At 36.8% G+C, this 15,208-nt stretch overlaps 1 protein-coding gene across 1 annotated transcript in view; it reads right to left on the bottom strand.

Moving 5' to 3' along the window:
- Positions 1-15,208, bottom strand: part of LOC133455028 (MOB kinase activator 1B-like) — a 20,502-nt gene extending 5,294 nt beyond the window's left edge. Inside the window, 4 exon segments of the mRNA XM_061733835.1 lie at positions 3,008-3,141; positions 4,163-4,256; positions 9,775-9,941; positions 14,934-15,208. Coding sequence (XP_061589819.1) covers positions 3,008-3,141; positions 4,163-4,256; positions 9,775-9,941; positions 14,934-14,947 — 409 coding nt within the window. The 5' untranslated portion in view covers positions 14,948-15,208.

Genomic DNA, 15,208 nt, shown 5'->3' with positions numbered 1-15,208 from the left:
CCTGGGGCACCCGCGGGACACAGACGATGCAGCGTCTAAATAACACATGATTGCCGCGAAACTCTTCATTTCTTTTATGAATCACTAGATCTGCTTCCAGGACCTGTTGTAACATTGTGGCGCTGTCTGTGTAATAAATAAAATAAATAAATCCGTTTGTAAACAAGACCTCTGAACTCATGACGTCATCTCTGTGCGCGCGTCCCAGACACAGCTCCGTGTACAGCTGGAGTTCGCTACTGTTAGTTTACTGATAGTTATTTGAAACATGTCTGAATATTTGTCAAATTCTGAGGTTGTGGACGACGACTTTGAATATGATGGACGTCCTTTACCGTTTTGAGCCAGAGTATATACGGCTGAAGAGCTCACTGAACGGAGGACAGAGTGCGCGCACAGAGATGACGTCATGCAGTTCAGAGGTCTTGTTTACAAACGGATTTATTTATTTTATTTATTACACAGAAAGCCCCGCAATGTTACAACAGGTCCTGGAAGCAGATCTAGTGATTCATAAAATAAATGAAGAGTTTCGCGGCAATCATGTGTTATTTAGACGCTGCATCGTCTGTGTCCCTCTGTGCCCTCATGCGCTACCGTTATATGGAGAAGCGGCTCGCAAAAAACCCCTAATATCTTCCGAAGGACTCCAAATGACACCAAACACCTCTGGGTGAGTATACAACCATAAGAAATGCCAGAAATAAGGTCCAGGTTGTAAAAAACTGAACTTTCCCTTTAAGTGGAGGAGTTTAAGCATCAAGGGTTCTTGTTTATAAGTGTTGGAAGACTGGAGCATTGGATCAACAGGATGTACTGCTCTGGAGTTGTGAGAACAGAGCTGAGCCAAAAGGCAAAGGCCGTCTGTTTATCGACTGATCCACGTTCCCCTCTTAATCTTGGGAAAGAAAGAAAAAAAAAAAAAAAGATATAGATATACCGTATTTTCTGGACTATAAGCCGCTACTTTTTTCATAGGTTTTCAACCATGCAGCTTATACAAAGGTGCGGCTATTCTGTGGATTTTTCTTCCACCACTTGGGGCGCTCTAACCGGAATTAGAATCAAAACTAAGACAAAATAAATGCAAAGAAGAATACGCTACTTCTTCTTTAGCAGATAGAAGTAGGTAGAAGCAGATTTCACACAGATAAATAGATAAATTTAGATAAATTTAGATAAATAAATACCGTTATTTTCACTTGGTTCTGTCCAGTTTTAATCAGCAAAGTTGCTGCCGTGTTAAAAGACACTGTTAGGAAAGGATCTATTTAGATACAAACATGTACATCATTTACAGTTCAAAATCCTTCTGTACATGTAGTAAATATCTAATCTAACAACATAAATATCTGCAGCTTGGATATCTTTATTTTTTAAATAGAGCGGATGCGGCTTATATACAGGTGCGGCTTATAGTCCAGAAAATACGGTAGATATTCTAGCTCTGGCGTGACCTTTGTCCAACTGGACTCTCAGTGGTCTGACAGCACTGATCCAGCTGGACCCTCATATGTGATTTCCTGCTTGTGTTGTTCTCTCAGATGTAAGTCGCTTTGGATAAAAGCGTCTGGCAAATGACAGTAGTAGTAGTAGTAGTAGTAGTAGTAGTAGTAGTAGTAGTAGGAATGACCTATGGTGATGAAAGAACAAGAACTGGGATAAAGGAGGTTTAAAATCAGTCTCCTCACACAGGGTAACTGCTCTCCCTTTAGGGATTAGAGCAGACACACTGCACTTCCACATCAAGAGGCGCTAGCTGAGGTGGTTGGGTATCTGCTTAAGATGCCCCCTGGGCAACACCTGTGTGGCGCGTTCCAGGCATGTCCAATCAGGAGGAAACTCTGGGGCACACCCAGGACACACTGGAGGGATTATACAGCTGTCAGGTCTGAAAACATCACAGCTTGAGAGAGAGAGAGAGGTCTAGTCCTCTCTGCTGAGGTTGCTGCTTCCACAACCCAAACCCGACAAAGCAGCAGCTCATGGTGGGAATACAAACACATCAGATGCAAATTTATGACACATGTCCAGTACTCGAGTTGAGGGGGGATGAGGGGGGATGGCATCCCCCCCTGAAATAAAAACGGTCCAAATCATCCCCCCAGTAAAACTGCCATCCCCCCTTTCCATCCCTTATGTCATTTCATCAATGAATGTGGTTTTACTGCTATTTCAACATTTAGAGTCATCATCAGAAAAATAACACCAGAAAAATAACTTATTTGACAATTTTCACCTGTTTCAAGTACATTTTCACTTGAAATAAGTAGAAAAATCTGCCAATGGGACAAGATTTATCTTCTCATTACGAGCAAAAAAATCTTGTTCCACTGGCAGATTTTTCTACTTATTTCAAGTTAAAATCTACTTGAAACAGGTGAAAATTGTTGTTTTTTCCAGTGATGAGTCTTGTTTTAAGTGTAATGAGATTTTTTTTACTAAAATTAGACATTTTAACTAGAAATAAGACAAATATTCTTGTTAAGATTTTGAGTTTTTGCAGTGATCCATTTTACTTATCCTGTGAAGGACAGAGTCATATTGATAAGTTCAGAAACAGTTTTTTATTGTTGTGTTTTGATGTATTTGATGTAAGCCCAGTGGATATTTAAAGCTTACAGAAGGCTGCATTTAACTGCTGCTATGTCATTCCTGCAGTATTTCTGCTGGTGTTTTGGTCAGTGCTATTATTTGTAATATATTTTATTATTTGTAATCAGCACAAATTATCTGTCCCCATATGATAAAATCCACCACCCCCCCTGATTTTTTTTTTACAACTCGAGTACTGCACATGTCATATTACATGATTAGATTAGATTATGTATTTATTGTACCCTTGGGTAAATTTGAGCCCACTTTTCAATAATCATAAATCTGCAACCCAAATTGCCCTTTATTTTTTTCTGATATCAGAAAAGGCTCACACCTATTAGTATGTGCAGCAGGTGAAAGAAAACAACTTTTCTCCATAAATGAGTAGAAATCAGACAGAAAATCATACCAATCTTTGAAGGGAAAAGTGTTTCGTCATCGAGCTGGTCTTGCACCCAGGTCATGAGGTAATCAATGTACTTGGGGGCAGAGCATTTAATGGGTTTCTTGATGTTGGTTCCATCGGCCCAATGGTACTCGTACCTGTAGAAATATATGACACGTTATATTTGGGCTCATACTCTTCCACATCTGATGTCATATGCAAAAACACAATGCAACATCTGATCAACATTTTCCTCAGTATGTAAAACCTTCAGTCCGCACGTCAAGATCTTTCATGAGGTGTAAATGTGGTGGCGTTTGGCAATACTAACGGGAACTAGGGCTGTTCGATTAATGGATTTTAAATCGTAATCGCGATTATGTAATTAATTAGAACGATGTTAAAACGTGAAAATCGTAAAATCGATTTTTCACTTTTTTTATTTTTTTTTAACCTTTTCTGCACACATATTAATGATTGATGGAAATACCTCTCAATACCTGCGACAAGTGCCCCATGGGAGAGGCTCTTTAGTGTAGGAGTGGGCGTTGTAACATGCCACCGGGTAGACCGGCTCGTGTTCCTTGCAAAAGACTTGCAAATGTGAATAGCAAATGTAATGACTGACATTACACACCTCTACCTCCTTCATGGGTTGCATTATTATTTAGCATGCAGTTAGTTAGTGCAGTTAGCAACAGTTTAGTTTAATTAGAAAATGTCTTGTTTTATTTAATTGGAAATATAACTTACTTTAGTTAGTTAGTTTAGTTACTAACTACTAACTAACTTACTGTATGTTTGCAAGTGCTGATTTTTTTTTCCAGAGATAAAACTTTATATTTTATTATATTTTTTAAAACTTTTTTTCAACTTATTTTACAGAGTTTTGCACTTTATTCATTCATTTTTGGTTTAATAAGAGCAAAGTTTGCACTTAAAGCCCAATGGGGCAAATGTTCAATAAAAAAACAGCATATTTGAAATCATTTCTTTGCCTTTTGTCAATTCACAAAATAATCGTAATCGAAAATCGGATTTTGAGAGAAAAAAAAATCGAGATTTTATTTTTGGGCAAAATCGAACAGCCCTAACGGGAACCTTCGCCAGCCTCATCAGACTCCATGAGAATGAAGAACAGACTGGGGTTTTGGAAGAATCCTGCAATATTGCACTTACTTAGGACCAGCAGACATGACAGGACAGCTTTCCTCTGTACAAAAGTCTGTGATGGTGCCATACAGCATATTAATCTGGTTAAAGAAATCCACAGCTGAGGGGGGAAAAAAAAGAAGAAGAAAAAAGACATTCAAATACCCAGATATGCTGTAGTTCCTCACAGTCCACTCTATTTCTACTGCCCAGTCCTAACAGTTGACAACCACACACTCCAGCTGTCTGGCACACATTTCATGACCACTTCAGATTCCTTCAACTGTAGAGATCTATTTAAGAACTGGCAACATTAGAGCTCCATTTGTTAATCGCAAAGAATTTGAGATACGGTGAACAACTGCTGTAAAACATCTGTGTTAGGTTCTAATTCAAGAAAATACCACATCAAGTTTTTTTTTTGTTTTTTTTAATCTGTCAAGGACTTTTATATGATAAATTATGTTTTTATAGACTGGTTTGATGTTTATTACAGCAGCTCACAGGTTTTAGACACCTTGAAATATCTTCCTAGGAAATAAGGTAAGGATGGTGTGGTATGCAAAGAGCAACAGATCTAGACGACATCAGAGATTCTCGAGTGATATCAGATGAATAATCTTTCTTACAAGATAAAAAAAAAACCCTAACAAACAAAGCAGCAGGAAATATTTAAAGAATTTGTGAAGAGTGAGTCTGGGCTTCCTCCTAGGAACTGGCACTTTTTGTATTTGTATTTGTATTTATTTATTTAGCACAATTTTAAAAAAAATAGTGCAAGGAGGGAACGAAGCCCAGAGGGCTTGTACAGAGTTCCACCCCCGTCATCTACTGTAAACAGAAAATTAAATGTACAAACATAGGAAAACTCTAATTATAAACATGAAAAGAAAACAAGGATACATAATAGAGAATACATTGAAAAATTAGGACATGAGATGTTTTTTCAGCAATTTTTTGAAGGATATAAATGACAATGTGGACCTCAGAGACATATCTAAATTGTTCCAGAGTTTAGGACCTCTAAATGAAATATTAAACTGATGAGAAGATGTTCGACAGAAGGGTAAATGTAGATTGACACTGTGTCTAGTTGAGTATGAATGCAAGTCAGATGAAAAACTAAAGAAATTATGAAAGGTGTCCGGAAGATCTTGCTTATTGTTGATAAACTTGTGCACAAATAAACATGAGTGAAAAACATTGAACAGAGGTGCGGATGGATTATGTCTATTGGACATAGAGATTGATCTCAGGAATCTCTTCTGGATTATCAGTAGTTTGTTAAGGAAGGATGGATAAATTGCAGACCAGACAATATTACAGTCATTCATAAACGGAAACAGAAAACTATAACACTTCTGCCTTAAAAGAGGCAGGATACAATGCAAAAACTGAGCTGTGGCTATCAAATGGATAGGTCTCCCTTCCCATCTGTCATGATGGACTGGAGTCCACACCAAAAGATTTGGAGCCATATGCAATGCTTAAAAAACAGAATAACAGGAGCGCTGCTGGTGTCCCCACAACCACCGGTGCTCTTGCAATGGGTGCAACAGTAATCTCAAAAGGAAAAAATGCAGGCACTCTGGTGGCTTGAAAAAATTAAAAAACCTTTATTTGACTTGGGTTACATACTAAAAAGACACCAACGCGTGTCGGCTTGCGCCTCATACACCCTGAGGAAGGCGCAAGCCGACACGCGTTGGTGTCTTTTTAGTATGTAACCCAAGTCAAATAAAGGTTTTTTAATTTTTTCAAGCCACCAGAGTGCCTGCATTTTTTCCTTTTGAGATTACCATATGCAATGCTGTTGAGTGAAATGAAAGCAAAATTCATGTTGGTGCGGAAGAACATGAGATAGCGACAAAGAAGACTTGCTCACTGTCATTTTACTGAGATATTAAAAAGGTCCTCAGCAATTTCAACTCTCAAAGAAGTCTGAAGTCAAAGCTGCAGACACTTGTCTATCCTCCTCAGTAAATATCTAGAAAAAGTCAGAGCTGCAGTGTCAACACAATACTAAATTGAACCATCCTCCCTTGAGGCACAAAACTTCAGAGTGAGCAGATCGCCGCGCTGTTCACACTACATGACTCCCTGTTTTGTAATCAGGAGTCATGTTTATCACGTTTATATTGAACATTTGGCGACAGAGGATCTCGCACTTAATCTGACAGATCTGAAATTTGGTCATCCAACGAGTCTTCAAACAGGGAATTGTCAAAGACTACGTTCACACTGCAGGCCTTAATGCTCAATTCCGATTTTTTCCCATATCCGATTTTTTTGTGTGGCTGTTCACATTAGGGCTGGGCGATATGGACCAAAAGTCATATCTCGATATTTTCTAGCTAAATGGCGATACTCGATATATATCTCGATATTTTTTCTGTGCCTTAATTGGGGTTTCCCCCAAAGCATTATAGCATAGAATCTCTGTTAGCTTCATTTTTTTCTGAAGCAAACCCTTAAAAAAAACTGTCAGTTTTAATACAAAGCCTCGTGCCAAATGTCACACAGGTTCCTTTATTAACAGAGATTTGCACAATATCAAAATGTATAAAACAAATGAAATAAAAATAAACTGCCTGCATATATAGAATAAAAATGCTTCTTGAATAAAATAAAACAAATATAGGAAATATTTCTATATTTGTTTGAAATATTTCTATAGTTATGCAGGAAATACCCTTTCCTGCATAACAATTAAATTAAAATACACTGTGCAATTACTACAATGTAGACAGTAACAGGCAGACTTTTCCACTGAGGTTGACAGTTGTGCAAATAACAAAACATTTGTGCAAATCTCAAATAAAACATTCAAGTCAATTTGTCACAAAATAAGCTATATCAAAATCATTTAAAAAAAAAAAATGTAAAAAAAAAAAAAAAAAAAGATATTTTTTTTTTTAAATCGATATAAACGATATTGTCTCGTACCATATCGTGTTTGAAAATATATCGATATATATTAAAATCTCGATATATCGCCCAGCCCTAGTTCACATTATTTTTTAAAATGTGTCCTATATCAGACTCGAGTGTGAATGCATTGCGGCCCTGAACTGACCCGCATGCGCAGAGGAACAATAACAAAGACGTCACACGCAGCACGGCGTCATACGGCAGTAAACATGGAGGCAACAGAAGTGAGCGTACATGGGTATATTTTGAAGTTGTTGTGTGGTGGAAGCCGACGAAACTGTGAGCAAGTGTTAATGAAGAGGAGAAGGAGGAGAAAAAAAGCTGCATTTTTAATTTTCCGATCGCTTCCGAGTGACACCCGCCCCCGCCAGCGCAGTATTATGACAACGGTCGCTCTCATGTGACGTCAAAGTCGCATTAATTCCGACCTGGCTGTTCACACTGAGGTCGCATTGCAAAACATCAGACCTGTATCCGATTTAGAACCACATATGGAAGCGACCTGAATCTTATTTGAAAAGATCAGATTCCATGTGACTTGTGCTGTTCACAATATCATAAACAAATCAGATCTGAGTCACATATGAGCAAAAAATCGGATTTGGGTCACTTGGGAACTGCAGTGTGAACGTAGTCAAAGAATTCATGGCAAATGAGGTGAAACCAACCTCAAAGAGGAGTTGAGTCATTGAAAATGATCAAAGGGCCATTAGCTGTGCTGATTTCATAAGATCACAGGCAAAAAAATAAAAATAAAAATAAAAAGGGACAGCAAGAATGTGTGTTAATGAATGTATTAACTGATGTGCGTAGCAGGTATCATCTCTGCTGGATATTTTGCCTTGTTTACATTTGACGATCAAATGGAGACACCCCACCGCCTGCCGATTTGTCACTGACCCGTCAAAAAGCTCTTTAATGGGCAAATTGTGTACTCAAGACTACCCCAAGATAAACCAAATATACTCCTCCAGTTTCTAGCATGAAGGCCTGTCTTTAAAGTCCTCATATCAATACCTGTTATAGGCGCACACAAAAATAAAACTGAGCTACTTCTCATGAACAGAAATCATGTGAAAAGTAGGAATGGGCGATATTTTACCGTTCACGATATACCGTCAAAAAAATCCCCCACGATAAGAATTTGTCATCTTGCGGTAAAAATGATAAATTCCCGTTGATGACGTTTTTGTGTAAAGCTGATTTAAGGAAGGAAGGAAGGAAGGAAGGAAGGAAGGAAGGAAGGAAGGAAGGAAGGAAGGAAAGAAAGAAAGAAGCCTGAAAGAAAGAAAGAAAGAAAGAAAGAAAGAAATGAGCCAGAAAGAAAGAAAGAAAGAAAGAAAGAAAGAAATGAGCCAGAAAGAAAGAAAGAAATGAGCCAGAAAGAAAGAAAGAAAGAAAGAAAGAAAGAAAGAAATGAGCCAGAGAGAAAGAAAGAAATGAGCCAGAAAGAAAGAAAGAAATGAGCCAGAAAGAAAGAAAGAAATGAGCCAGAAAGAAAGAAAGAAAGAAAGAAATGAGCCAGAAAGAAAGAAAGAAAGAAAGAAATGAGCCAGAAAGAAAGAAAGAAAGAAAGAAATGAGCCAGAAAGAAAGAAAGAAAGAAATGAGCCAGAAAGAAAGAAAGAAAGAAAGAAAGAAATGAGCCAGAAAGAAAGAAAGAAAGAAAGAAAGAAAGAAAGGAGCCAGAAAGAAAGAAAGAAAGAAAGAAAGAAAGAAAGAAAGAAAGAAATGAGCCAGAAAGAAAGAAAGAAAGAAAGAAAGAAAGAAAGAAAGAAAGAAAGAAAGAAAGAAAGAAAGAAATGAGCCAGAAAGAAAGAAAGAAAGAAAGAAAGAAAGAAAGAAAGAAAGGAGCCAGAAAGAAAGAAAGAAAGAAAGAAAGAAAGAAAGAAAGAAAGAAAGAAAGGAGCCAGAAAGAAAGAAAGAAAGAAAGAAAGATTCCGGTTGATGAGTTTTTTGTGTAACATATAGATTATAGTTAAAAAAGTGGAGTTGAATTGGTATTTTTTTTTATCGTCATTTTTATCGTTATCGGGATAAATGCCAGAAATTATCGTGATACATTTTTTAGTCCATACCGCCCATCCCTAGTGAAAAGTAATTTAAACACCATAGTTGAAGAAGTTACTGATCACAGCACTTTTATTCTGACTTCCCTCTATTGTGAAAGTCCCAGCAGCCTGTGTAACACTGACACAAATACACACAGCTTCATGAAGAGCTAAGAAGTTTGCAACGGTCACTATAGTGCAAAAGCGGCACAATTAGGGCTTTAAAAAAAATGCATGCTCCATGTTTAAAGTGACTAAATAATCACTTGTCAACAGGCTGGGGTACTGAATGTTTTAAATCTGTCATGAACTGACGCGAGATGAATTAAAGCTTCTCTAAAAGTGAGACATTTGTGGCAATTTGGAGGAAAGTAAACAAGGCTCTCAACCCGCAGACAATAAAGTCTATTTAACATTCAGAGCAGTTTGTCCAGCATGAATGCGCATGGTCATTAGAGGAACTGCCAAGATCTTAAACCCTGAAACTCTCACTATCAGATTCAGCAGATTCATGATGGGGAGTAACTGGCATTTCTGGAAACAGCCTAAAAAGAAAAATGCAAATTTAAAGTCAAGGAAGATGCATATGCAATTACAGAGGGTTCAAGTATCAGAGAAGGGCGTAGTCAAGTGGGGAGGAGTAAAAGATCCTGCTTACTGTTGACAGCGACCCACTCGTTTAAATCTTCACCCTCAGGTAACATGACTGCCATGCGCAGGTTTCCACTCCCCAGCGTTGCCTCTGCATGTTTCAACAGCTCGTACTGATGCGAACCCTCTGGGATGTTCTTCTTGGGCTTGAATGTTTTGGATGAACGGTTTCCACTGTGAGTCACATTTCAAAGAGGAAGAAGACAAATCGTGTGATACATGAGGAGACGGGAATGATGAGAAATCATGAGTATGCTGATCCACTTCTTGTAACGTGAAGTCAAGATGTTTTCAGAAAAAGCTGACTAAAAAAGCTGTAGTTGGCTTGTAGTTAGCAAAATAATAGTGGAAGACCAGAACAGTGGGTGTTTTTGTGCATAATGAGGCCATTTTAAGAGGCACAGTGCCTCTCCCTGCTCCATTAAACAAGAATTTTTGTGTTGTGACCGCATGAGTTAGACACAAAAAACAGTTTGTCATTTAAACAGAACATATACTAATATTAAAACTAGGGCTGGGCGATATATCGAGATTTTAATATATATCGATATATTTTCAAACACGATATGGTACGAGACAATATCGTTTATATCGATTTAAAAAAAATAAATAAATAAAAAAAAAAAATTTAAAATTTTTTTTTTTAATGATTTTGATATAGCTTATTTTGTGACAAATTGACTTGAATGTTTTATTTGAGATTTGCACAAATGTTTTGTTATTTGCATAACTGTCAACCTCAGTGGAAAAGTCTGCCTGTTACTGTCTACATTGTATTAATTGCACAGTGTATTTTAATTTAATTGTTATGCAGGAAAGGGATATTTGTTTTATTTTATTCAAGAAGCATTTTTATTCTATATATGCAGACAGTTTATTTTTATTTCATTTGTTTTATACATTTTGATATTGTGCAGACCTCTGTTAACAAAGGTACCTGTGTGACATTTGGCACGAGGCTTTGTATTAAAACTGACTGTTTTTTTAAGGGTTTGCCTCAGAAAAAAATGAAGCTAACAGAGATGCTATGCTACAATGCTTTGGGGGAAACCCCAATTAAGGCACAGAAAAAATATTGAGATATATATCGAGTATCGCCATTTAGCTAGAAAATATCGAGATATGACTTTTGGTCCATATCGCCCAGCCCTAATTAAAACCAATAAAGGCCATTTAACTTGAATCACACTTTTTTCAATGTATGTTACTGTTGCAACATGGTAATTGAATTTAAACCAAGCGAAAGTGGTGGAAGATTAAGTCAAAAGAATTCAGACCAAATATGATGTACTGTACTGGTTCAAGTTTGGATTTGACCAATAGTGCTTCGGTCCAGCTTAGCACAGGTTTTGTTTGTTTCATTGTCAGGTTACAAGTTTACCTGAAGGCTTCTCACAGCAATCTTTAAGACACATATCTCAACATGCCCTGCCCTTTCCTGCCATTATACATAAGACTATGAGTTATGCCCAATAGTGGGGTTTTTCATTTGAAAACTGACTGGATTTTCCTCCAAGTCTTGCTCCTGATTTCCTGCCAGCTCAATCAGCCACACTGATGAGTGTCAAAATAACCTTGGGCGAAGCAGAATGGACGGTTGCTTCTGGTGGGATCACCGTCAAAGGCAAGAAAGGTCACGATAACGGTTGTACATGTGGTACGATGGTGTTGTGTCAACAGTTATCGACAGACACTTCTGCACCCTAGGGTTCCACTATGGAGTATGCATCTAACTTTCAGATCTGTGGCCATGTTTGATTTACCTTCCAAACCTGATTGAAATGTTTGTACCATCATTTTCATGAGCAAATCATTTATATACTTTCTTTTTTTTTTTTTTAATTGATGAATAATAATAAAGTCAGTGTCAAGGATTTACAACAAAGACTCATGATTCTCTCAGATATAGATCTACTTCCTTAAAAAAAAAAAGAATATTTGAGTAGACACTGAAACAATTTTATTAAGATTATGGGAACAAAATTTGTAGATTTGATGAGGCTGTTTTCAAACAATCCTTAACTTTAAGTTATAGTCATTTAAGTCAGCAAATGGAAATTTGAGTCAAAATAGGTTAAGTTCATGTCCTCTGACTAATATATGAACATAATGAAGCACATTATCCATCCATCCATCCATCCATCCATCCATCCATCCATCCATCCATCCATCCTGTACAGGGTCACGGGGGTCTGACTTATAATAATTTACTAGCTATTACTTTATTGTATATTGTATTCTTACATTTTATCACTCACACATTGTGACATTGACAATTTTAGACCAAAATCCATCATGCTCAGATGTCCAGAGTAATGATGATGATGATGATGATGTTGATGATGACAAGATCTGTCTGCTGGTGACTCAGTCATTGTGAAGTTTTCCGTTAAAAAAATCCAAATCCTATAACTACATTGGATTGGTGGAGACATTTGAAGGTGATGACATCAGTGCAACGTTTCTGAAGTTTCTGAAGTCTTAAGAGTTCTGTTGATGGAAACCCCGTCTTCACATTTAGAGAGGATGATGAGGGAGCTTTCCCTAGAGGTGATGTTCATATTCCCCTGCAGTATCACCAAGTGGGATGTTCAGTAGGCCAAATCTCTGAGGAGTAGGAGTAGGCTATGTGTTCATATGTTAACAGGCCTTGCAAACTGGCATTTGATGTTGTGAACATGTTAAATAAACCATAAATAAGCAATTTTGTATTGAATTTGTTTTGCTTTTATCATCATTAGCATCATTGTTTGTGAGATTAAAATTATGTTTTGCCAATGGCACAATTTACACTGCGCTGGGGGCAATTTATGCCACAAAACCACTTATTTTTCAAAAGCTATATTTCTCATACAGTTTACTTTAGATTCAAAGTGATTGTTCCCAGAGATGCACAACATCCTAAACTATATGTACCAATTTTAGTTGGAAGCTTTGCTGTAATCCCCCTTGCTTTAAAAGGCACTTAAAGTAAAAAAAAAAAAAGAAAAAAAACCTACTTACCCCACTCTCCCCTACAGGACTGTCTCAGAAAATTTGAATATTGTGATAAAGTTCTTTATTGTCTGTAATGCAAAAATATCATACATTCTGGATTCATTACAAATCCACTGAAATATTGCAAGCCTTTTATTATTTTAATATTGCTGATCATGGCTTACAGCTTAAGAAAACTCAAATATCCTATCTCAAAAAATTTGAATATTCTGGGAATCTTAATCTTAAACTGTGAGCCATAATCAGCAATGTTAAAATAATAAAAGGCTTGCAATATTTCAGTTGATTTTTAATGAATCCAGAATGTATGACATTTTTTTTTTTTTTTTTTTTTTAAATTGCATAACAGAAAATAAAGAACTTTATCACAATATTCTAATTTTCTGACACAGTCCTGTATACATGAAAAAATGGGGGCCTCCTCTCATAACAGAGAAAAGGGATTCTAGTTTCACATGAATGAAGTTGTTATCCTCCTTTCACGTAGAAAATGTCATTTGGTTTGTTTTTTTTATTTCGGTCATTTCCAAAATAAGATTTCACATACAAAAGAAATGAAAGAAAACATGAAGTTAATGCTAATATTGCATTAGACCAAAGTATATAAACAAAACAACATTTTAATCACGCGTCGTTTTTTAAGTGCCCCCCTAAAGCCATCTATTCTACAACACATATGGACCAAAACCACTGATGTGCATGTTTGTCTCCTCTGGTTCAGATTGGACCGCGGTTGAATTGGTTTGATATTGGATATTCGACATTCAAAGACATCCATTTAACTTGTGATACATACCACTGATTTTGGTCAAACCACTTGTGATGTGTTCATGGTCATCTAGACTATATATCACAAAACAGTAATTATTAAAAAAAATCATATTATGGGCTGATTTAATGAGGTTTAATGATGATTTAATGAGGTTTAATGAATTCAACACCCATAAAACTTGTGATACATAACACCGATTGTTTTCAAACCACTTGTGATGTGTTCATGGTCATCTAGACTATATATCACAAGACTGTAATTATTATAAAATCATATATATGGGCTGATTTAAAAATCATATATATGGGCTGATTTAATGTGGTTTAATGAATTCAACACCCATAAAACTTGTGATACATATCACTGATTTTGATCATATTGCTTGTGATGTGTCCATGGTCATCTAGACCATATATCACAAGAGAATAATTATTATAAAATCATATTATGGGCTGATTTAATGAGGTTTAATTAATTCAACACCCATAAAACGTGTGATACATACCACTGATTTTGGTCAAACCACTTGTGATGTGTTCATGGTCATCCAGACTATATATCACAAGAGAGTAATTATTAAAAAAAAAATGAATTCAACATGGTTTAATGAATTCAACATCCATAAAACTACAATCGGTGTTATGTATCACAAGTTCTATGGGTGTTGAATTCATTAAACCACATTAAATCAGCCCATATATGTGATTTTTTAATTAATTACTGTTTTGTGATATATAGTCTAGATGACCATGAACACATCACAAGTGGTTTGAAAACAATCGGTGTTATGTATCACAAGTTTTATGGGTGTTGAATTCATTAAACCTCATTAAATAATCATTAAACCTCATTAAATCAGCCCATAATATGATTTTATAATAATTACTCTCTTGTGATATATAGTCTAGATGACCATGAACACATCACAAGCAATATGACCAAAATCAGTGGTATGTATCACAAGTCAAATGGATGTCTTTGAATGTCGAATATCCAATATCAAACCAATTCCACCAGTGATGTGCATGTTTGTCTCCTCTGGTTCAGATTGGTACCACCAGGAAATACACCAGACAATGAGCTCTGCAGATTCGCTCAGGATGCGCTGCTATCTATGTGATTGCTAAGAGTTGGATTTTTAGTAGATGAGACTTTGATATTTTAACTCACTCATCATCATCAGTGTTTTTTGTGTTGTTGTGATCTTCAATACAAAAATATAACAGCAGCCTGAGCCTAATATGGGATTCATGAGCAGGTCCGGGAACTAGTCCCAGCCCGGAGTGGGCTATCGCTACTTAGCTCCCTGGCTGTGTGAAACTGTCATTAGAAATGCAAAGCTACATTAGGAAGGAAGAAACAGACAAACAAGGATTCACCACACAGTTATAACTCACAAGAGAAAGCTCATGTTTCCTCGCTGGGGGACGAAATCGTCCTCTTTGTAAAGGTGATCCGGCGGAGATGAGACAGCTCCGAGCTTTGGGGCTGTAACAGACGACCGGGATGAAATATCCCAAACTAATACTGTTGTTGCTGAAAATAACGTCGATTGTGTTTAAAGGAAAGAGGGGTTTATGTGCCAAATCCGATGATTTAATAGTGCTGCTGTGTACGCTGAGAGGCAGCAGCGTACTGAGCATGTCCCACTGCTTCACCCGGTATTTACAGA

The sequence above is a fragment of the Cololabis saira genome, chromosome 11 (genome assembly GCF_033807715.1).
Source record: "Cololabis saira isolate AMF1-May2022 chromosome 11, fColSai1.1, whole genome shotgun sequence".
In the NCBI taxonomy this organism is placed as follows: Eukaryota; Metazoa; Chordata; class Actinopteri; order Beloniformes; family Belonidae; genus Cololabis; species Cololabis saira.
The sequence above is the reverse complement of the archived record's forward strand: the minus strand, read 5'-3'. Positions and strand labels throughout refer to the sequence as shown.